This window comes from Arachis stenosperma, chromosome 10, assembly GCF_014773155.1.
Source record: "Arachis stenosperma cultivar V10309 chromosome 10, arast.V10309.gnm1.PFL2, whole genome shotgun sequence".
In the NCBI taxonomy this organism is placed as follows: Eukaryota; Viridiplantae; Streptophyta; class Magnoliopsida; order Fabales; family Fabaceae; genus Arachis; species Arachis stenosperma.
In genome coordinates, this window is record NC_080386.1 from 130,212,940 (window position 1) to 130,239,387 (window position 26,448).

A 26,448-nucleotide genomic window follows, 5' to 3' on the forward strand; every position below is an offset into this window, starting at 1 on the left:
TACATTACATGCTACAGTGTAACTCTTTCTTTCCTAAAAGAAGCAACACACAATGAAAAATGTACAAAGTAACATGCACTTAGTTCTCGCAACTGATGCCAAAGCCAAGGCTCAAATGGACTCCTGAACTTCTCCAAACATTCATTGAGACAATTAATCAGCTTGGAGATTCAGAAAGTGAGTGCATACTATATAGTAAAAACTACAAAACAATACCTTTCTACAAAACAAGTATATCTAATGATCACTTGAACTTTGTTATATAGAAAACAAGTATATCCAATAACCCCTAAAAAGAGATGGTAACTGTAAGAATTGAATTTCAGTTTCTGCGCTTCTTGGCAACAGTTTTCTTTCTAAACCCCTTCCCAGCCGAACCAAGGCATTCAATCATCAACTCATCAGTATTACATACTATGTAAGGACTTGATTGAGCTGGAGTTGGCTTTACCACTCTATATTTCTCTGATTTGTTTATAACATCCTTAAGAAGTGCATTTGAAAGTGATGTAAGCATTTGGATAACCAATTGCTTCCTTAGATTAACGCACTCAAGCTGCAATAACAATGTTCACAAAGATTTTATATTATAAAAAAAAACATGAACATCAAAAGCAAAAATAAAAACTATACAAAAAACATTTACTTCGTCCCATTCTGGCATGTTGGACTCATTAATCTCGATACTACTAGGATTCCACATTTCTACCCATTTTATTACAAACAATCCGCAATCATAGCTGAAAAAATAATTGTAGAATTTAGTTAGTCTTATCATGTACATTTATATTATTTATAATATAACATAATTAATATTATGCTTACTTATTTGATTGTCTAGGAAGATTCAAATAAATTGGGATCAGGTCATTCTTTGGTAGCTCATAGTTTGGCACAGCTATCGAGACCATTTGTTGAATCAATTTGCTCTGAAAAAAAGGTTCATTGTTAATAAATAAAACTATTAAACCACATAATATAATATCATGTGAGCAAAACTATTGAAATTATACCGCATATATGTCTAACTGCACCCTATCTCCTTTAGCCTCTTTATACAAGGAATCCAAGACAAAAAGTCTTTTTTCATAGATGTCATAAGCATATAGCCACCAGTGATAGTCATAGCAACACGGCACCAATAACTGCATTATATTATATTTTCTTATTAGAAGTGAAAGTCTTGACCAACAAATCGATTTATAATTTAACAAAGTAATGATGAAATTGTCCAAAACCATAAGTACCAAAGGATACAGAAATACTTCTCATGATTAGGGTCAGCAGATTCAAATGAGGCAAAAGGAGGCATCACTAACTTTAATGTATAAATAAAGAGAAGGTCCAATGCCCATATATCAAGTATAGATTCAAAAACAGAGGATAGCATTAAGTAATATATTCATGTCTATAACTTTATATGTCCAATTATTGTTATTAGTCCAAAAACAGAGGATAGCATTTCTGTTTCATTTCTATTCCATTATAAATATTTAATAGCATTCAAATGAAAAAAATTAACACAAGGTAACAGTAACAGGGTATGTGGATAGAAACATGGTTCTGAAAAAAATGCAGAGCACAGGAAATAGACACCCCCAGAATTAAATAAAGGTAAACATTTTCGGTCTAGTACTATAATCTTAAGGGATTCAACTATGGTAGAGAAGTTTCAACTATGACAGGGAAGGAATGAAATTAATCCACAAATAGCTTGACACCGACAAAATAAATACATAGCAAATATAGCTCTGGCACAAACAAAAAAATTAACACAATACATAGATAACAAAAATTACTCACCCATCTATGTTTTGGAATTTCCTTTTGCTCAAAAAAACTGTCACCATTCTTTCCAAAATCATCGGGAAGAAGTACATAACTTTTTTTCTTTCTTTTGATCAAGTGTCCCCAATGTGAGAACATCTCTCCCTATATATAAAGAAATAGTTAGATTATAAAGTTTAAACTCTCCAATTATAAAACTGAAAAAGTAGTTTGTAACTTTGTATACACACCAAAACAAAAGCATTTATGCAATAGACATCAAAGCTAGGTGGCCTTAATTTGTTGAAAAAAAAGACCATATAATTCAAAACCTGCATTTTACAATGTAATGTTAGTTCCAAAACATAATACACATAAAAATATAAAAAAAAAACAGAAACATGTCACAATCAAGAAATCTAACCATATTGTTTATTTGATGTCTTGTCAACATTGACATGATATCCTCCCTAACAAGCATTGCTCTAGGTATATCTTTTAAGATGCACAAAGTCTCATCCTTGTTCAACCTATCGTCTGTTGCCCAAAAGTATATCTTATCCTTATCTACTTCTGTTAACTTATTATCCTCTATCACCTTTTCTTCTTCCCCTATTTTATTTTTCTCATCTATCACCTTTTTTTCTTCCCCTATTTTGTTTTCCTCATGTATCATTAGGGAGAATGATGGAATTGATGGTACCACAGGTTCTTGTCTCTTCTTGACTGGAGAAGGTGTATATATATCACAGTCTTCTATTTCTAAGAAAGCTTGTACTGCACTTTGCACAATTTCTCTCCATTCAGGTTTTATTGCATCATCTAAAGCATAAAACAGAACATATACACAAAAATTATATTAATGTATGCACACAAAAATGAGATTTAAAATAGAGAGAAAGTGGACTCTAAATAATAGGAATGTGAGTGCAAACTTGCTGATTCACGTGTGCAAAAATTCATCAAGGTGGGTGCAAAACATCAAATTCATGTGTGCAAAAATTCATTAAAGCGGGTGCAAAACATCAAATTCATGTGTGCAAAAATTCATTACATAGGGTGCAAACTTGCTGATTCATGTGTGCAAAAATTCATTAAAGCGGGTGCAAAACATCAAATTCATGTGTGCAAAATAGCATTAAAGCGAGTGCAAACTTGCTGATTCACGTGTGCAAAAATTCATCAAGGTGGGTGCAAAACATCAAATTCATGTGTGCAAAAATTCATTAAAGCGGGTGCAAAACATCAAATTCATGTGTGCAAAAATTCATTACATAGAGTGCAAACTTGCTGATTCATGTGTGCAAAAATTCATTAAAGCGGGTGCAAAACATCAAATTCATGTGTGCAAAATAGCATTAAAGCGAGTGCAAACTTGCTGATTCATGTGTGCAAAAATTCATTAAAGCGGGTGCAAAACATCAAATTCATGTGTGCAAAATAGCATTAAAGCGGGTGCAAAACATCAAATTCATGTGTGCAAAAATTCATTGAATATTTATAAATCATTACAATTTTTGGTGAAAATTTTTTAAAAAAATGGCAAATATAAGGAAATTCGAACAAAGTAAATATGAATCTACCAATTGTGAAGCAAGCAAATTAACACAATCTTCTAATGGTGTTTTGCAAACAAAAGAAAAATATTTAAAAAAATAATAATAATAACGCATAGCTTTTGCTCCGAAAACTATATATTTTACAAAAATATTTGGAATATATTAAATTAGTTACAAAAATAATAATAGTGGGACTGTTTCTTAAGCAGTTTCTTATTTTTTTCTCGTTCTTAATTTTTGTTTATTTTTTTTTAAATCAGTAAAAAAAATTAGTTACAAAATTAATTAATATGTAAATACATAGTTTTATTTATTTTTAATATGTATTTTATATATCAATAAATATTCAAACGCTAACTTGTTTTAATTGTTAATTTTGTTTATACCTAATATGGTTGATACTTTTATGTGGATTTATAAAATTCATCAAGGTGGGTGCAAAACATCAAATTCATGTGTGCAAAAATTCATTAAAGCGAGTGCAAAACATCAAATTCATGTGTGCAAAAATTCATTACATAGGGTGCAAACTTGCTGATTCATGTGTGCAAAAATTCATTAAAGCGGGTGCAAAACATCAAATTCATGTGTGCAAAATAGCATTAAAGCGAGTGCAAACTTGCTGATTCATGTGTGCAAAAATTCATTAAAGCGGGTGCAAAACATCAAATTCATGTGTGCAAAATAGCATTAAAGCGGGTGCAAAACATCAAATTCATGTGTGCAAAAATTCATTACATAGGGTGCAAACTTGCTGATTCATGTGTGCAAAATTACATAACAAAAATCTCATATATATTCACATAATACATAATGCAAAACAACAAACACTAAGAACTATAATTTATACCCATATTGCTAGGCGATCTCATTGGCGATCTCATGTTGTTTTCATCTTTTTTGTCTTCCCTATTAAATCAATAAAAATAATAATTAAAGATTTGTAGAACAATAAATAAAAAAAATCATAACTATAAAAAAAGCACATACACTATTTTTACCTTGTTTTGACCTCTTTTTCATCATCTTGCTTTGCATCACTATAAAGAAGAATACACTATATTTTACTTTACATTCTCTTTTATTACAAAAGATAAATCAAAACTAATTTTTACCTTTCTTTATCTTTTTGCTCATCTGATACATTATCATCTTCCTTTGACATTTTGTTGTCATTATTTTGTTCATCAAATCTATAAAAAAAAAAATTTAATTAGTGATAAAGAGTGTTTGTAATACTCATAAGCTTCCCAAAATTTTTTTTTTTACCTTTCTTTCTTTTCCTTCGTTGTGTTATCTTTATTAAGCTCCTTCGCCCCCCTTTTCTTAGTTGGTGCTCTTGTTGTGTTCTTTGCAAATTTAGCATCAACACCACCTTGCTTAACTAAAAGGGTAACAATACCCTACAATAATAATCACACAGATTATATTTTACACTCATCATATTATGCAAAACAGAAAAAAAAATCCAGAAAAGGTTCAGTTCACTAGAAATTAATATTTAGCTTATAATGCTTTCCATTTGCCGACGGAGAAGAGTTGTAGCATAACTAGCATTCCATGAATTAAAAATTGAAAATAAAAAACAGAGATTACATATTAAATCCAGTTTAGTTTCAATTTTGTTATTTACCATTGTAATTGTATTGTTTGCACCAAACTTGCCACTATTTTTCTTTTATCACACTGCATTCAATCTTTAGACCAAATAACTACACACTAATTCACTAATAAGCACACCAGAAAACAGCACAATTATACTCACTAATCCACATCTGCACTCAACAACCTTAGAATGTCATTTTACTAACTTCTAAAACAAGGCATGCAAATATAAGACTTAGAATAAAATTGAGGCAATATCATAACTATAACTATGCCATTTGAGCATTCTATATAGATATCAGGATTTCAACAATTAGGAATTCAACACAGTTGTATGTATCTCAAACAACACACACATCACACATCACACAAGAACACATAAAGGATCAAACCTAATTAATATATTTCCTCTTAGATAAACAAAACGTAGCTAATAACTAGAAGTGAAAAGAATTCAACTTAGAAATGTGCATTAAGGGGTTCATTAATAGAAAGAATTCTGGGATATTATAAGCAATCATCAATTTTTTAAAAAAAAAGAAGCGAATTAACATGATAAAATAAATAAAACAAACCGTTGGCCTTTGCTTTGATGATTCCTGTGTCAACTTCTTTGCAAGTTTTTCTTTATCCCAATAAGCAATCCATGGTGGTGGAGGCCCCATATAATTTTCCTTATCTCCAAATGTGTCTTTGTGGTAATAGATAATCTACAAGCAAAATAATAAATGTAATGATTATCATCAAAAAAGAAATGAAAAAAGGAAAAAAAGGATAAGTACATTAGACAGATTACCATCAAAACATAAAGACAACCATCAATACTTAATGTATTTTTTTCCTTGAATTTTTGAACCCCTTTCATAAGCTCATCATGCACAAATCTTGCCCAATTGTATCTTGTTATATTCTCTACATCAACAATGGCACGTAAGTGCTTTGGGGATGTGACAGCGCTACTTGTTGGTGCCAAAAATGAGCTAATAATGAACATTGTAAATGCTCTCCTAAAATAATCTCTCCCTTTGGATGTTGAAACATTACATTCTCTTGAATGTAATACTTCTTGTAACCATGGGTTTGTCACAGACTTGAATGGGGCAACTAATCTTTTTTGCTCTGAAGTCCAATCTCCTTCTTCTGGAAAACTTTTACCAATTGAAGGTAATCCTAGAGCTAACCCAATTTTGTCTGTTGTCACATCGATATCCCCCACCACTAATTCCAGTTTGCTTGTTATTGTGTTATATGCTTTAGCAAGTGCGAGGAATAACCGCCTATCAATTTTCCAATCTTGAATAGCCTTCATGGATGAGAATCCCATTTTATCAACTTCAATTTTTTGCTCTTTTGTAAGAGAATTTATCGTTGTGAAAACCGAAACAGGAGAACAACGACATTCTATTACTTTCTGCAAAAATAAAGTAAAAAAATCTTATTAAACTGGGTGCAAAATATGCTAAGTGATATATGGAAAATTTTATTAAATTGAGTGCAAACTGTGCAAGTGAGGTGTGCAAAACTTGATTAAAGTGAGTGCAAATTGTAAAATTGATGTGTGCACCGCTAGGGGGCCAGCAGTTTTTAGTACAAGTTAATAATCCCAGCATGCAGCATATGCAATATTTTCCCCTATGGTGTACAAATTAAATAACCCACATCATATACCAGCCAAAAATAGAGAAAATCAATTTTAGAAGATTAGGATTTAAACCAAACAAAATAGAGAAAATCCAAAATCAGTTATGAGGTGATAAAATTGATTTTTTGGCCTTCAGAAATTCAAGATGCAACCAAACTTGAACTATTTTATGGTTTCTTTATCCTACTTTGTGTGAATGGAATGTGTATGTTTAGAAACTTTATTTATCCATTGTTTTGACTGTAATGTAATGTAGAGTTTGTTAAATTTGGATGAACTTTGTTTAGCCAAAAGATTTGGATATGTTATATATCAAATGCTTTGGAATAATTTCACTCTTAGATGGATATAATTGAGGGACTAAATGAATATTTTTTATTAACCTTTTTTTTTTAGAAACATAAAATAAATGAAAAGAACGTCATGGTTTAGGAGACTAAAAGCATGTTTAAGTATATATAAAAATAGAACTATGATTGAAAAGACATATATATGGAATGGAGGAGTTGTGTGCATGTTCACTTCACACCCTCAATAATAACTTGCAGCTCATGAATGAGGAATCCCTTAAATTGAACTCAAAGGAATGGAAGTAACAGTATGATTTAACATTATCCCATCATTTTAGTAGTAGAGAGAAGCCTAGGGATATATCTACCAGACACAACATACATAAATGGAAGCAGCCACATTTGGACATGGTCCTGTCGTGCTCATGCCATGTGTTGATGTTCAAAGTTAAGGTGAGAGGATCCAGACTGATAGGAATTATATCTAGGCATGTATACTTTAGGCAAAATTGATGTGTGCAAAATCAAATTAAAGTGGGTGCAAACTGTTCGAAAAATGTGTGCAAAAAACAATTATATTGAGTGTAAACTATGCTGAATAATGTGTGCAAATTCTCATTAAAGTGTGTGCAAAATTTCATTCAGATGGGTGCAAAGTGTCCTGAGCAAAGTGTGCAAAATCCCCTTTTTAATTGGTTCATACCCGAGATTCTAGTTCTTCAAGAGTTTTCGGCATTTTCCTTCTAGTTCCTGCTTCAGATTTCTTTGTAGTTGTACTTCTTCGCGGCATCTTAATATCTGGATCTTTTTCCATTTTCAAATAATCACTGCATGTTATTAAGAAACATACTATTAACAAAGCTAGTAATCAATTATGCAGTAGCCATTATCAAAGCTCTACCACAACAAAGCTATACTAACAAATGAGATAATAACTTAATGAATTTTTTCAAAGATTTATAAATTAAATGTCATATGTTTAACCTTTGACACTCCAGAACATTCTGGAAGTTTAAGTGTTCAGGCTAAAGAAAAAGTGACTTTACAAGCTCAACATATACCTATTTAGTCTATGATGTCTTGAAACTTGCATATACTGAACAATAGATTGTCTATCAAACTTGCCTTTAGTTCATTGGCCATCAATTCATTGTCAGTATTTGGAACTCCAAACTTGATGGCAATTTTTGCAATAAGACTCTTCTCCCACAAGAACTCCAAACTTGATAGCAATTTTTGCAATAAGACTCTTCTCCCACAACTTTAGGATAGCAGCAGCTAAGCCTTGAAGTCTTCTGTTCCTTCCTTCATAGTTCATATTAAACACAAAATAATTTAATTGACTTTATGCATAAAGGGATAACCATGAAAGTATTTTTGAATATAGCTTTATTTTCTTTCTGAGAGCTAATATTGGTTGACAGTCAAGTTATTATGATTTTCATATACATGTATTGATTCAATTCATCAATCTTCAAGCAATTAATTCTTGTTACAGAGATTGTTTTCTATGTATGATTAGTTAATATAATAGCATCAACAACAATGTATTTAGGTGGTCTATCAAAATTGACATCAACGATAAATCATTGACCAGAAACCACCAACATCCAGGAGCATACCAAGGACAAAATGGACTGGCAAAAGTAATAATAAAGGTAGAAGAAGAGAAGAGTTATTATAGAGTTGCTGCGGTAATTTCTCAAACAGGTGGTGGGCAATCTACTCATGAAAATGGTGTTGCTGCGTCTTATCATATTAAACTTCAGCTTCAATTTCCAAAGCTCTACCACAACAAACCTCTAGTAACAACTGAGATAATAACTTAATGATGAATCAAAATCAAAATCAAAATCAAAATCAAAAGAAAAATCAAAAGAAATTTTATTATAGAGTGTTTAAAGATTTTTCATGAAAGACAGGAAACATTGAGTAATATTTTTGGGTGTTATTATGAATTTCTGGTTGCATGTTTTGAATGGATACAGAATGATGGACAGCAAGAAGGTAAGAGTTGAAGAAAGCAATAAATGAACAAAAATCAAAACTCATTTACCTTCACATTAATCTTGAAGAAGCATCACACATTAGTAGAAACGAAGAAGAATGGATAGAGAGCTGAGAGATGCTGTTGCATGTTGCAGAGAGTAACGCTGCTGCTATTGGAGACGCTACTTGAGATGAACAGCGAGCTCAAGAATGCTGATTCATGTTGAGCGTGCTGCAGCGTTGAGAGCAACAAAAATGGCGTGCAAGAGTGTAGAGGAGAGACTAAAATTTTTGGGGAGAAGAAGAGAGCGTGGTAAAGGAGCGTGAATACACGCTCTCTTTATGGGTTTGGGCTTTATTTTGTTTGAGGTATAAAATTAGTATTGTTGGTTGTTTGCTGGCCCAAAAGTTAGAAAACTGCTGGCCCCCTAGCGGCCCTCGTTTAGTATCTAAACTCTTCAAATTTTTGTATTGTAACACAATTCTTTACCTACAACCAGTCAAATTCATTTGCTCAATATAATAGTAACAATAATAACGAGTAATAATAATCAAAATTCAAAACTATATACAGAATAATTATACATAATTATTAATCGTGTGTATTATCTTAATCATTTTAAATGGTTTATACGCTAATAAAAATTAAGCAAGTTTTTTAACTTTACTCGTGTAGAGAATTTTCAATGAGCAAGACCTGAAGAAGAGGGTCGAACTGAAAAAAAAAATTATTGCTTAGCATTGACTATTAAAGATTTTGACTGAAGTATAAGATTGAAACATTTTTAATCAAATTAAGCTAAATTCAAATGTTAAGAGTAGAAAGTATATATTTTTGAGCAACTAGCAACATATCTTCTCAAACCACTCTCTTTATGAATAGCAGTAATTATTGTTTTAGAACTTTTTTTAATTGTTTTCTTTTTTCCGTTATCCATTAGATAATATTTTTTTAATATCTCAATTGAAAAAATTTCATTAGATAATGTACTCCAAAAAAATATAATGTACTCCAGATGAAAGGTATCAGAAGTCTCAAAGTTGATTTGATGAAAAGGAAAAGAAATTAGAGTAGAAAAAAGTGAAATTGAAAATTTATTGAAGAAGTGAAAAAAAAAGTGAAGTTATCTGTTTGTTACAGTGGGTTTTATACATGGTTAGTAAGACGTGAGATGAGTGATTACGAGTTCGTTAAGTGTTGAGCTGAAGTCTAACTGACTGGTGCTGAGCTGTCATAACTGACTCAGCTGTGAGAACTGACTGTAGAGAGTTGTAGAAGGTTCGTTATTGTCTTTCACTAACACCAAACAATTAAAAATAATTATATAATTTCAGATATAATAAATACATAATTACTAATGTTTAAAAAATCGGATCGGATTGGTTGGTTGAACCGGTCTAACTGAAAATTGACGATAAAAACGGTTTGATTTGTCTCTAATAACCGTCTCTTTGTAAACCACTGCAAAACTGCTGAACCGGCCAAAATTTCAAGTTTAATGTTACTAGGGATTACTTGTTGCTGTTTTGTAATATTTTTTTGAAATTTCAAATTTAGTGTAATTAGAAATTACTTGTTGCTATTTTGTAATGTAATAATGTTTGTTGCTAAATGATAATTTGTATTGCTGTTGTTTTTAATTTTATGAATGATTTGTTAATTTTAATTATCAATGATAGTATTAATCAAAGAAGCAATTGTTGATAACAATACATTTATGAATAATAACTTGTCTATCAATTCTCTTATTTTGATTTGTTACTTTCAAATTCGCTCCAATCTATTTACAGGTTCATAAATACGGATGAAGTTGATTTTGTTAATAACTTTTATGTTTCTTTTGCTTTTCTAGGATTTTAAATTGATATATAGCTTCAATGTAGTCACTATTTTTCTTACTGATCTGCTAATGGTTTGGTATTACTTTTACTATTGCTGCTTTTATAATTGCTACAGCCGCTGCTGAACATGTGTAGACCATTTATTTAACGTACATGGCAACTTGAGAAAAACCAGAGCCATGCATCTGATATAAGGCTTGTTTTTTAGATTTGTATATTTAGTATTTACAGCCTAAGCAATTTCTTTCTGTTATTATCATTATTATCTGTTTAGTAGTATTTTTTATGTTTTACTTGTTTTCAATTTGTTATAAATTTTCTTTGTACTCCATAATGTAATATATATATTAAGGGTGTTTTCATGTTGGCATTTAATATTTAGATATTTTTTATTATTTAACTTTTAAATTTGTATTTTGACAAGATCATATAAATTTGTGTTAGTGATGTAACTGAGAAAGGGTAGCTATTAGCTACACTTGATATAATAAGTATGTGGTGTGACCCTGTTTAGTATATATAGCAGAAAAAATTCTTCTTGTAAACACACTTTCTAATAGAATTCCAAAAGCATTTTCTCTTTTAATTTCATTTCTCTTACTGAAAATCTCATATGGTATCAAGAGTCTCAAAATCAAGTTCTTGATCATGTCCTTCCTCATCTCTACTTCATCCTCAACAAAATAACCTCTCATTCTCATAGCTGAAAAGCTTGATGGCACCAATTTCAACACATGGCGCCATCAAGCATGGCTCACAATTCAGAATCTTTCAATGGAGACTCATCTTGATTGGGCTAATGCTCCTAATAGATTTGAACTTGTGACGAAGTCTCCGCTTGCAACAGCATCAAAAGTTGATGCAACTACCAAATCCGATTCTACAACAGAAACTTCAACAAATCTGCTACAAGAAACTGAAGCATTCAAGATCTGGAAGCAAGATGATCTCCCCCTTATCATATGGCTCATGGTTTCAATGACTACATCATACAAGAACAAGATTGTTCATTGTGCATGCTTCTGTGATGCGTGAACCACCATCATCACCTACTTCTCCTCAACATCCAAGAGAAAAATTCAAAGCTTGAAATTCTAATTAAAATGTGTCAAAAAAATAGGTACAATTCATGATTATCTCTCCAAAGTTCAAAAGCTAGTTGACTCCCTTTCTGCTATTGGATATCAATTGGATGATGAGGATCATATCCAAGCTATTACTGATGGATTGCCTGAGGATTATAGTAGTTACATAACTTCTATCATATCAAGATTGGGCACTTTCTCTGTTAGTGAGGCAAAATCTTTTCTTCAAGCATATGATGATATGCTTGATAGATTCAAGACTCCATCCTCATCAATTCCCGTGGCAAACTTCACACAAGCTTTCTTACTGTCATCAACTAGAGGAATGGGTGCAAGACGAGGTCGTGGTGGCGGTAGATCCCAAAGGGGTGGTCGGAGCTCATGGCAACCTCCAAGAACAAACTGCCAAATTTGTGGCAGGGTAGGTCATGCAGCATGGAGCTGCTACCATCGCTTTGATCAGCAGTTCCAACCAAACCCACCACGTCCTACTCCTCCACCACAATTTCCCTTTTCTAATACATGCCCTCCATCACCATCTGCATCATTCCATCAGCCACAAGCATATATGTCTACAACATCTTCCATTGGAGACTCATCCTGGTATGCTGACTCAGGAGCATCTCATCATGTCACTGTCGATCCCAACAATTTGCTCTCTCATTCTCCAAGCAATCTTGATCATGAGCAACTTTTTGTAGGTAATGGTGCAGGTATTTCTATTTATAAATTTGGTTCCTATTTTTTCTGAATATCGCTCTGAGAAATGTTTGTTTTTAGGCTATGACACTAAATTTCATGGATATAAATGTATGAGTAAGTCTGGAAAAGTTTATATGTCTCGGCATGTGATCTTTGATGAGTTGAGTTTTTCTTGTCATGATTTGTTTCAAAATTCTTCTGCTCACATTACTAACATTAAATCTGTTGCTAGCTATATTACTGATGCTTATTACAGCTTACCCTCCACATTAAAATCACCAAATACTACCATGACAAGTAACTCGTTCTCTAATCAAACTCAAACTGGTGGAACAACTACAAATTTGCAATCACCTACACCTACTAGTTTGCAGGACACTAGTATTTTCCCTAACCCAGTTTTAGAGACTAATGTCTCTATGCATAGTGAGGCCACTGGTCAGGGACTTGATCCCCCTCCAAGTCAGCTTCCTCATCCAACCACCAATACACACAATATGGTAACAAGATCAAAGACGAGTATACACAAGGCAAAGTCCTATATTACACATATTGATATTGATCTTAAACAACAAGTACCTAAAACTGCTGCTCAAGCTATCTAAACCCCTCACTGGAAGGAGGCTATGGATGCTGAGCTCAAAGCACTAAGGCAATGCAATACTTGGTGTCTTCTGACTCACCCACCGAATGCAACTATAGTAGGGAGAAGTGGGTTTTTGCCATTAAACGAAACACTAATGGTGAGGTTGTTCGTTATAAAAATCGTCTTGTTGCCAAAGATTTTCATCAAACCGAAGGCATAGACTATGAGCAAATGTATAGCCCAGTGATAAGACCTTCTTCTGTTCGTGTTGTGCTTACTCTAGCCATCACACAAGGATGGGTTCTACGTCAGTTTGATTTTAATAATGCTTTCTTAAATGAAATTTTAATGGAACATGTTTTTATGACTCAACCACAAGGCTATGAGGACAGCAATACTAACCTGGTATGCAAGATGAATAGGGCCCTGTATGGCCTGAAACAGGCGCCACGGGCATGGTACTTAACTTTGAAAGAAACATTGACAAAGTTTGGGTTTGAAAGTACTCGATCCGATATTTCACTGTTTGTAAGGAAAATACCAAATCAGTCGTATACATGATAGTATATGTCGATGACATTGTTGTCACTGGGAATGATGCTAATAAAATTGATCTATTAATTAAGCAAGTCAATACAATTTTCCCTCTTAAATATCTTGGTAATTTAAATTTTTTTCTTGGCATAGAATTTTCTTATTTGCAGGGAGGACGCGTACACCTATCCCAAAGGAAATATGCAATGAAAATTTTGAAAAAGGCCAACATGAAAATGGCAAATGCCTTGCCTACTCCCATGGTTGAGAATTTGAAACTCTATACAAATGATTCTGAACCTTGTTCTGATCCGAAGCTTTATCGTTCTATAGCAGGGGCTCTCCAATATCTGACTATGACAAGGCCTGATCTTGCGTTTTCTATGAATAGAGTTTCACAATTTATGCACAATCCCACTCTTAATCACTGGAAAGTAGTAAAGAGGATCTTGCGCTATTTGAAAGGGACAGTAAGTGATGGGATTATCTTTTCAAAGTGTATTAATTTTAGACTCATGGGTTTTGTTGATGCAGATTGGGCAAGTGATCTCGATGACCGACGGTCTCTCACAGGCTACTGTGTATATCTAGGAACAAATCTAATTTTCTGGAAGTGCTATAAACAATCTAAAGTCAGCCATAGTAGCACAGAGGCCAAATATCGTGCGTTGGCTTCTGTGCAGTCTGAACTTGTGTCACTACAGCATCTTCTTAGTGAACTGGGTGTGTCTCAAAAGATTGCTCCATTAATTTACTGTGACAATCAGAAGCTTGCAGCCAATCCAGTTCTCCATAGTCGTTGCAAGCATTTGGAATTAGACTTGCATTCGTTAAGAAAAATGGTGAATAATTAAGAAAGAACTGTTTGTAGTTAACATTCCTGCACTTGACCAAATTGCAAATGTGTTAACAAAATCATTATCTTCTAGGTTGTTTGAATTTTTCAAAGACGTCAGTAGTTCACTCCCCTAAAGTTTGAGGGGAGGGGGGAGGAGGGGGTATTAGTGTTGTAACTGAAAAAAGGTAGCTATTAGCTACACTTGATATAATTAGTATGTGGTGTGACCCCCTTCTTAGTATATATAGCAGAGAAAACTCTTCTTATAAACACACTTTCTAATACAATTTCAAAAGTATTTTTTTTTTAATTTCATTTCTCTTACTGAAAATATCATATAATTTGGTTGATGATATTTTATGTAGTGTTTTAAATTCGAATATATTTTAAGATTTATATTAGACTATAATTATATTTTAGGATGTTTATTTATAATTTATTTATTATTCTATTCATAAACGATTTTTTCGGTTAAACCATCAGTTAGACCGATTAGACTAATAAACTAATAAATCAATGACTAAAACGATTTGATATAATTGGTCCGGTTCTCAGAACCTTAGTAATTACAGATATTATATATATAATTATAGATGTTATATTATATAAGACAATTTTAGATATTATTTCTCTAATATTATCAAAATAAAAATATGCTTCTTCTCAATCACATATTGTAGTTCACTTGGTATTAGATATCTGGTTGTATTAGTATTTTAATTAATTATATTTTATGCATATCAAGAAATCAGTTATTTATTTACAATATATAAAAAATATAAAATATATCAAAATAAAACCAATCTGTTTACATCAAAAATAAAATCTGATAAAATAAAATAAAAGAAAAGTAGGAGGAAAAAAAGAGGAAAGTTGAAGAAATTAAAGAGGAGAAAAATAAAAAAGAAATAAAAGAAAACACAAGCAAAGGGACACAGCTATGAAAGGAACATTTATATCATTATATGTCATTTTGTGCATCAGTGTCATGTGCTAGAAGACTTATATTATATAAACATTATTGTTTATCTGATCCATCCTATTCTTCTTCCTCACACACAAACATCCTTTTTTAACTTTATTTTTTTTTATCACTTTGTTTAGTTGATGCAAACCATTCAAAACTCCTAACTTTTAATAGGTCACACCTAATTCTCAAAATCACATGGTAAAAGTTAGGGAGGTACATGTAATTAGGCATCACAGGCCCCACTGATGATGTACAAATTAGTAATAAAAACTGTAAATTAAAAATTATATTCAATGTATGTATTCATATGTATTATACAATGGCAAATTGGCAATACAACTCATCCATATCATTCATCATGGATGATATATAATATATGTATAAACCTTATTAAAATTCAATCTAGTAGTAAATTGATAAATAAATTACACAATTTGCATGTCAAATATATTAACAAATTTCTTTTAGTGAAATTCTAAAATTATCTACAAAAGAGATAATATCATTAACAAAATTACCTATAAAAATGAAATCATCCAAAAAAAAAAAAAGAAAATCCATTTATAAAAATATTAAAAAATATTTTTTTATGGATAATTTTGAAATTTAATTTAGCAGCAACATAAATTTTCATATATAATTTTGTTACCTTCACACTTTTTTTCCCTTTTTGCCCTTGTTTGAGGTAAATCACTAAATTATTACTTCTTCTTGCTCCTATCTCTATTGTTGGAGAAGATTGAACACAAACCAGAGAGACTTACAGGAGGAACATTCAGAACAGGATTGACTCTAACACTATTGTTATTATTATTCCCATAATATGATGCATTGTGACTTCTCTTCAATGGAGGCTTTAGACGATGATGATGATGATTAGAATTAGAAGAAGAAGAAGACCTTGTTGTTGTTGTTGCTGTTGTGGTGCTATAAGAATAATAATGCTTCTGATGAGAATTTTGTTGCTTGATAGAGGAAGAAAGTGGGACCCTTTTAGGAGAAGAACCAGTTGAATTGCTTCTTGACAAAAGTGGCAATGGACACAATCTCCTACCATACCCACTTCCACAACTGCTACTCCTCTTGAAGCTCCAAAATGATTTTGAATTTGAACCACCATCAACATAGTTATGATTATTCAACTCCTTTGTTTCTTTGTTTCTAATAATAATTTCATTATTAGTGGGCTTTTCTTTTGCAGAGTTGGTCCGAGTGGTAAGTGGCTCGATATTGCTTAAGCAAGAAGGTACCGGGTTCGAGGCCTTGTGTATTAACTGATGACTACTACCGTTTTGCTTCAGAGGGGCATTTGTGTCTTTTTGGGTGTTCTTGATTTCAGTTGGGACGATTCTACCCTCGGAGAAAAGCTCATCAGCTGAAGATGTTTGGTTGTTCTCTTCATGGATATGGAAATCGAAATCAATGGATGAGTTGAATCTAGATGAGTTTGATCTCAAAGGGTGTTGAATTCTCTCAACTGGGATCACATCAAATTGGGAGAAATCATGTGAGAATGAAATTCTTGGACTCATTGGATTTTCTGAGCAAATAAATTCAACCACCATTTTCTAAGGAAAAAAAAAATGGTGACAGAGTTAACCCAAAAAAAATGAGGAAAGGATCCTTTTTATGAAAGAACTAAACAGAACAATGGAGGGTTCAAGGAAAAAAAAAAAAAACTTTGAATTGAGGAAAGGTGAGAAATCAAATCAAAGTTTTAATTTGCAACCCTTTTTTTTTTCTTTTTGAGTGGTCCAATAGTGAAGGCAAAAAAGTTGTGATGATATGAGGAATAATAACATGGCAAATAGGGTGTTGAGGGAACAGAGAATGAGACTTTGGAAAAGAAAATGGTGAGTGGTTTCTTTTTAAGTCACAGATTCAAAGGTTGGAACGTTGAAGAGGGTGGTGTTGGTTGCAGAAAGATGAAGCCATGTGTTTTTGTAAGGTTAGACTAATTCATTCAGCACAGCTTTTCAAACATGGTGGTTAACAACCATTAAAAAATAAAAACAAAGAAGCTAACTCCAATATTAAAATGAATAGGAAAAGAAAAAAAAAAACAAACTCATTTCAACTATTCTTATATTATTCTAGTATTAGATGGTAGTCCACATTTTGATTTATTTTATATTAAATAATAACATTTCATTCTTAAACATTTTTTATTTAATAAGAAGTGATGCATTTTTTTAATGAGAAAACAACAAATGAGTTCTTTATTTTTTATCTCAAAGATAAATAAGTTATTGATTAATTAAAAATATAAAAACGTTCTTCACTTTTTAAAACATGGGACATATAAATTTTTTCAAGTGACGTATTTGTTATTATATATTTTCGAGAAAAAATTTAAATATCTCTCCTATTTTAAAAAATAATTTTTTATATTTTTAATTAATAAGAAACTTATGTGTCTTCAAATTATAAAGTCAAATAATTTTTAATTTTTAATTTATTATATTTTATATTAATAGGTCAGTTTAAGATTTAAGATTTATACGTTGTATTCATAAAATTCATCTACACACTCATTATCATTTGTGGGTAAGCTAAGTTTTAACTCATATTTTACAATTTTCAATAAGATATACACTTATAATGATTTATGAACAAATATTTTAACTCTATATATTAACAAGTAAATCATTACAAGCATACAAAGTTTACATTTTTTATTAGATCTAATCCTTGGCAATGATTTATGAACGAGAAAAATGGTAAGTGAATAACTGTTTTTTAACAAAATCTAATCAAATCTTCAAAGTGTTATTTTTTAAATAACAGAAAAAAAATAGCACAAATTTTATAAAACTAACACAAATTTTTGGAACAAACAAAAAACACATGGTCTTTTGGATATAAACACAACAAATATATATATATATATATATATATATATATATATATATATATATAAGAGGTAGGGGTGAGCACGGATAATGGGAATCCGATTATCCGATCGAACTCGAACCAAACCAATTAAATTGGTTCTTAAACTAATGGGTAATCGGGTTTAACCCGAACTAAACCGATAGTTTTTGTTAGTGATTGCTTCGGATATCAGTTTTGGGGGTGCAGAACCCGAACCAACTCGCGATCTCGATCATATATTAATTAAATAAAAAATAAAAAAATATATATGACTTTTTCATTAGACAATGATTATTCATTATTAATATGTTTGGATTTTAATGAGTTTAGTTTTTAATGTATTTGGTGTTTAATATGTTTGGATTATTTCTATTGATGTTACATGTTTATTGTACTTGTTGAATTTTTAAGATAAAAATTTAGTTTTTTTTTTATGAATTTCAAAGTCATCGGGAACCCAATTACCCGAACTGAACCAATCCGTTCTTAATCGGTTTGGTTTTATTTAAGTACATATACAAAAAAATGTAAATCCGAACCAAACCAAATCAATTACATTTTGATCGGTTCGATTTTAATTTTACAATAAACCCGAATCAAACCGACCCGTGTTCACCCCTAATAAGAAGAAGAAGGAAAGAAAATCAACAAAAAAAATGCAAAAAGAAATAACAGCAAATAAGCCACAAGGAAAATGAAAAAAAAAAAAAAGACTTACATTAGGAAAAAAAACCCATTATTTATCCATGATTACTTTATGAACAATCCCATGTGACCAAATTAGTACGTCCAAAACTAATTAAAACCACTACTATGCTTAAAAAAGTACAATGAGCAATGAATTAGCTATTATTAGGATTAGGGAACATGAAAAGACAATGTAAATCACCCTACAGCAACCAAATATGGGTTTCAAAATTTATTATTCATCCTCCCACATTGTGAGATCTATCTTTCCATTCCTATCCTATCTATTATCTATATCTATGTTAATGGCCCATCAACACACGCATAACTTCCATTATGTGAAGGACTAAAACAAAATAAAGCATCACATAACTTGTCACCTCTCTCCCTCATCTTTGTCAAAAACTCTTGAGTTTTGAGTATCTGTTTTTTATTTTTATTTATGAAATTTTGTGAAAAATATACAAGAAAAAAACAAAAAAATATTTTTTTATTATTTTTTTACAAAATTTTAAAAGTAAAAAAAAAACTAAAAATAGAATCACAACAAACCAAAAATACCCTTGTGTTATTTTTACCTCAATTCCACCTGATTAGGCCACTTGCCATGTGAACAGAAAACCTAAAGTAGAAACGCCATTCACATTCATGAATCTTGTGCCATAATCCAAATGGCCAAACAACAATAATAATTCACCGTATATAGTACCCCATCCTCAGATCTTTTCACAAATGTCTTTTCTCTCATACTATTCTAGCTCCTCATCTATATCCCTCTGTGTATGTACTTGTAACTTGTGGATGCTGTTTTTGTAATTGTCACACACAAAAAAGCACCAATATTATATGGTTCCTTTTCTCTATCCCAAATTATCTGTTACACTTTTACTAAATATACATGTATTTGAGATTTTTTAAAATTTAACAAGTTGATCTGGAAAATAAACTTATTGAAATATCGTAATTAAATATTATTAAACAATTCTTCTATTTTAGCGCATGACAACAATAAAGACGTCTTATAACCTACAAATTTAACCCAACAGAATATACAAATTCAATTATAATTTTAGTTTTTATCTTATCTTTATTTGTTTTTATCTTTTATAGGCCAGTGCTCTATATATACTTAGTTTTACCTTCATAGTTTACAATTTTTCAATCAATCTACAATCAATAAACTTTCTTCATCTTTTCTTTCATTATTCTTTCACAATTTTATTATCTTTGCGTATTTTTTATGTACTCTTTCCGTTTTATTATGGTATCAGATCTCCTTTTGAGCTCTGCTGATATCTATGGGTAAATTAACCAATTCAGATTTTAAAATACCTTCAACCTATCCTCCTACTATGAATAATCACCCTCCCTATTCTGTCCTATATCAAGGAGAAAGGGCACCAGCAACTTCATCCGGAGCCTCTTTTGGACCTTTCGTCAGCTCAACACTTTTCTTTCATGGCACTTCCTTCCAATAAAGAAGCTCGTCATTCAAACCAACTTGAACTTTTGTCAAGTCCAACTACTCATTATCTTTGTTCTTTTAATACTTTTTCTACTATTAAAAATTTTTCAAATCGAGATTCATTCTTAAATAATTGGATCATTGATTCTGGTGCCACATATCACATTGCATCAAATTTGTCTTGGTTTATTTCTTACACACAAATTTCTCCTATTATTGTACATTTACTAAATTGTTCTCAAACTACTGTTTCTTATAAAGGCATCGTTCAATTTTCACCATCTTTGGTTCTTCATGCCTTATTTTAACTTTAATATTATCTCTATCTCAAAAATTACTTCAGCACTCATATGTGAACTCACATTTTCATCTTCTTCTTGCACTCTAAAGAGCAACAATTTGGGGAAGATTGATTTGGCCAGAATAAGAGAGGAATTATATGTCTTTGAACCTAATTTCGGTAAAAATCCATCCACTACACACTCCATAAATTTCATCCAATCTCCACCTTACACCTTCAAATATATGCCATTTTCGTTTAGGACACCTTTCTAGACAAAGACTTAATCATTTACATAAATAATTTCCTTTTATCTCTATGCATCATGACGAGGCTTGTGACGTTTGTCATCTTTCTAAACAAAAAAAACTTCTATTTTCTCAAAGTTTTAACAAAGCCAATGCAAGTGTTGATTTATTACATTTTGATATTTGGGATCCGTTTTGCCAAAATTCTATTCATAATCATAAATATTCTTTTATTATTGTTGCTGATTTTAGCCGCTTTACATGGGTTATTTTATTAAATCAAAAGGAGAAGTGCAAAATCATATAAAAAATTTTATTACTTTAGTTGAAACACAATTCAACTCCAAAGTCAAAACTATTCGTTCCGATAATGGACCAGAATTTATTTTACATGATTTTTATGCTTCAAAGGCCATTATTCATCAACGTAGTTGTGTTGGAACTCCTCAACAAAATGGAAGGATAGAACGCAAGCATCAACATATTTTGAATATAGCTCGTGCTCTTATGTTTCAATCTAATTTACCATCATCTTTTTGGTCTTATGTTGTTAGACATGCTGTTTATTTACTTAATAGAGTTTCATCATCCGCAATTAATTTTAAAACATCATTTGAGATGTTATTCAATCATCCACCAAATTATCATGACCTTAAAGTTTTTAGATGCTTATGTTTTGTTTCTATCCTAATGGAAAACAGATCAAAATTTGATCCAAGAGCAAAAAAGACGGTATTTATTGGCTTTCAATATGATTTTAAAAGATATATTGTTTATGCTTTAGAAGATAAAAAGAATTGAGATTTCTAGAAACATGATTTTTTATAAAATGATCTTGCCCTTAGTCACAAAAAATGTCCAATTTCATACACTCAACCCAACATTGCCAAACACACCTTCTCAAAAACAAGATTCAGTTAGCCTTCTAGTTGAACCCTCACCTATACCCATTGACCCAACTCCATCTAGTTCTTTATTTTCTCCAACAACCTCTCCTTCTTTCTCACTATCGGTTCCTAACCAAGTTAAACCCATGACCACCGAATCACTTTCAACACACACATCTATATCTCCTTCCGCACTAGACACCAATCCACCATTACCTTCTTCACCACCTGAGCAACCCCATCCTCGTCATTTCGACCGACCTCACCGACCTCTAGCATATCTTTCTGATTACTTGTGTAATTCCTCTCTCATCTCTACAAATTAATCTCCCTCAAAGTGCAAGTATCCTTTATCTTCAGTCATGTCTTTTTCTTCTCTTTCATCTTCACATAAAAAGTTTCTTTTATCTCTACATTCTGACGTTGAGTCAAAGTCTTTTAAGGATGCCAATCAACACTCTAATTGGCGTAGTGCTATGAAAGATGAGTTGGATGCTTTTGAGCTGAGCAAAACTTGGCGTCTTCTTGATTGTCCCGCAGGGGTTAAGCCGTTTGGCTGTAAATGGGTCTATCGCATCAAACGCAAGCCTGATGGTTCAGTTGATCGATATAAAGCACGCCTTGTGGCTAAAGGGTTCACTCAAACTGAAGGTGTTGATTTCTTGGAAACTTTCTCCCCTGTTATCAAACCCGCTACCATCACATTAGTTTTGGCGTTGACCTCTATGAAACATTGGCCCATACATCAGTTGGATGTCAATAATACTTTCTTACATGGGAATCTTTTTGAGGACGTTTATATGACTCTGCCACCTGATTTACATCTCCTCAACCGAATCAATGCTGTAAGCTACTAAAGTCACTGTATGGTTTACGACAATCTAGTCGTATGTGGTATGACAAACTTTCTCATCTTTTGTTATCTCATGGATATCAGCAGACCTCATCTGATTATAGTCTATTTGTTAAATTCATTGGTGATCAAATTTCTATCCTTTTAGTCTATGTTGACGACATTGTTCTCACTGGTAATTTCATTTCTAAACTTGCTGCCATTAAGTCTATTTTGCGCCAACACTTCTGAATTAAAGACTTGGGCCCATTAAAATATTTTTTGGGTATTGAGGTTGCTCAATCAGTGAAGGAAATTTGCTTATCTCAGAAAAAATATTGTCTTAATCTTTTGGAGGATTCTGGTTTATTAGGTGCTAAACCTGCCTCTGCTCCAATGGATAGTACCACAAGACTATATCAAGACAAAAGTCTCCTGACTCTTTTGTATATCGCCGTTTGGTTGGCCATCTTATCTATTTCACCACTACTCGACCGGACATCACGTATGCCACTCAACAATTAAGTCAATTCATGGCATCTCCTATTGAATCTCATCTTCAAGCTGCCAAGCATGTGTTACGATATCTGAAAACTAGTCCCGGCAAAGGACTTTTCTTTTCAAGGGAATCAGAAATTCAACTTCTCGACTTCAGTGACTTTGATTGGGCCGGATGTCCTGACACTCGCCAATCTTTAATAGGTTATTGTTTCTTCTTAGGCAGTTCTTTCGTCTCTTGGAAGACCAAGAAACAAACTACTGTTGTCCGCTCATCCACGGAAGCAGAATATCGTGCACTTGCCAACACAACACAACTTGTGAACTTCAATGGATACTAAATGTGTTACAATTTTTATGCATCTCTCCTATCCGCCCACCAGTTTTATATTATGATAATCAGAGTGCTCTTCATATTGCTGCTAACCCGATTTTTTATGAACGGACCAAACATTTAGAGGTTGATTGTCACTTGGTTCGACAAAAAGGTCAAGCTGAAGTGATGAAACTTCTCCCAATTCCCTTTTCTGGGCAACTAGCTGACATTTTCACCAAGCCTTTGTCTTCTCAACCCTTCCATCTTAATCTGAATAAGCTTAGTGTTCTTGACATCTTTCATCCTCCAACTTGCGGGAGTGTATTAAACCACTCTTCCACCTTAGCCCATGACAACAATAAAGACGTCTCACGGCCCACAAATTCAGCCCAACAGAATACACAAATTCAATTATAATTTTAGTTTTTATCTTATCTTATCTTTATCTTTATCTTATCTTTATTTGTTTTATCTTTCATAGGCCAATGTTTTATATATACTTAGGTTTACCTTCATAGTTTACAATTTTCTAATAAATCAATAATCAATAAAATTTTTTCATCTTTTCTTTTCTTTTATTATCTTTGCGTATTTTTTATGTACTCTTTCTGTTTTATTAAAGACAACACCAAATTTAATTTTTGTAATAACATGATAATTAGTCATCCTTTAATATATATTCCTACGATTTTAGCAATAACTAGTACATAATGTAATAATAGTAATAATAAATGCTATATAAAAAGAAAATTAAATGACAAATTTTACAAAACAAAATACAATTGACCTAAATCACAATTAATTTAGGACGAATGGAGCATATATAATAATTCTTAGGTGTAAGTAAAATTTCTGGCACCCTCTGATTGCATTGTTTGTCAAGGAAGGAGAAATTTAGAAGCTAGGGACGTGGGTCCTTGATTAGAGATTTGTAATCAACTTCAGATTCATCCAAAGTGATAAAATAATGTCTGTTTATGATTGATAGGAAGTATAAGAAAACAACGCATATAGTAAATAATGCAAACAACAGATTAAAAAAGAAAAGTTAAATTAATTTTAAATTTTAAATTTTTATTTAATTATTATTAAATTTTAAAATTTAAAAAATAAAAATCTTAAACACATTCTTTCCATCTCTTTTATACTTCTATCATACAACTTACACAGAGCTTGTCTTTCTGAGAATTTTGCTGTCCCGTGGAATTCGCGCAGTTCAGAGTCATAATTGATTCACAATTTCATTCTTCCCGTTTTTGTTGCTGTTGCTGCCATCGCTGCTGTTGGCTCGTGATCAAGGAGCGAGTTGTCGCTGCTGCTATAACCATAAAATTAACGTTGTTGTTATTGAATGCAAGTAAATAAGACCAAAAATGGATTCATCAATCGGTGAAGATTGTTCACATGCATGCTCTAATTTTCGTTATCAATGATTATTTTAATCAATTAGAAGACAACGTTGAGAATTTGAGTATTGATAAAAATTAACTCTATGATAAAATATATAGTGAAAATTTTATATTTTTGTGAATATTTATTTTTTATATAAATAAGATGTTTATTTTTTATGCAAATAGAATATTTATTTTACAGAAGAGTAAGAATAACAATAAATATCTTAAGAGTATCTTTTAAAAATACTAGAACATAAATTTATAGGAAATCAAGATATGAAATTGCAGCATATCTTTTTACTCTACATTAGCATTAGAATCTGATTATATCCAAAATAAACGTTTATAAAATTAAAATATTAGTATTTTGATGTACGAGGCTATCTATGTTTGGAAGGAAAAAAATATTAGAAATACAATTAAATATTAATAATATTTTTGAAGATAATTATAAACATTTTGACGGAAAAAAAGAAGAAGAAAAGAATAGAGTGTCAATGCTAGAGAGTTGAATTATTATTATAATTGATGTAATGTAAAATAAGGTTCAGAAAATTGAATCGGTCATTAAACCGCTCTAGTAACTGGTTCATTGGTTTATTGATCTAACCGGTTCAACTGGTGATTCCACCGGAAAAACCGTTTTAGAATAAAAATAATAAATAAATTATAAATACACATCCTAAAATATAATTATAGTATAAATATTAAAAATTGAGTGGCTACTGCTGAAAAATTATAGTCAATTCCCCAAACAAACATTGTATGTACTGCTGAAAAATACACTAAACAGATTTCAAAGTTTGTAAGTTTAAAACTAGTTTAGAGTTTAACAGGTACATAACTCAGGAAATTATCATGCCAAAGAAAAATATGCACAGCTAAGGTAACGCCAAACAAAACAACCACAGTGGCACATTCCAAGCTCAGTTTGGTGTTGCAGCAAAAATTACATTAAGGTGCATAATCAAATCAAAAAATTAAATCAAAAATTAAATAAAAAATTCCATTCAGGCATTTCATCAGGGAGGTTATGTGCAGAATATAGAAACAGCAGTCACAGTTCAATCACAACAGCATTCACAGTTCAGACATTGCAGCATTCAATCCAGAAAAATCCAAAATACTCAGCCAGTCAACAACAACATTCAAACTAGAAAATAGAAGTTAGCTAACCTAAATCCTCCTAGTGACTCGAACAAAAATCCAGAATAGAATTAAAAGCAAGTAAAATAAGGCAGTAAAAAGGGAACATGGCAGGGAGCATGGGGGTAGAACCTGCGTTGCAGAAGAAGAATGGGGGAAGGAAGGTGAAGGCAAGGCGGAGAGGGGTGCAGCGGCACAGAGGTCCGCCGCTGCTGGTGCTCGCCGGACTACGAGGGTGCGGCCTAGGGCTGGCTGTGGCGCAGCAAGGTTGCTGCGCAGAAACAACAAGAATGGAGGAGAAATGTAGGAGAAGAAAGGGAAGAAAGAGAGAGAGAGAAGAGAGGTCATTAAATTGGAATACAATAAAATAGAAGATGAGCAGTGGAAGTTTAGAGAAGATGAATATTGAAGA

The 26,448-nt window shown here is 31.8% G+C and overlaps 1 protein-coding gene across 1 annotated transcript; it reads right to left on the reverse strand.

The window, feature by feature from the left end:
• Positions 1 to 15,437: 15,437 nt before the first annotated feature.
• Positions 15,438 to 17,074, reverse strand: LOC130956404 (uncharacterized). Its single transcript, XM_057883444.1, has one exon. The coding sequence runs from the start codon at positions 16,972 to 16,974 to the stop codon at positions 16,111 to 16,113; it is 864 nt and encodes a 287-aa protein (XP_057739427.1). The 5' UTR covers positions 16,975 to 17,074; the 3' UTR covers positions 15,438 to 16,110.
• Positions 17,075 to 26,448: the final 9,374 nt, after the last annotated feature.

What these genes read in the sequence shown, in the direction of transcription:
- LOC130956404 (XM_057883444.1), bottom strand. Translation starts at nt 16,974, where the DNA reads ATGGTGGTTGAATTTATTTGCTCAGAAAATCCAATGAGTCCAAGAATT.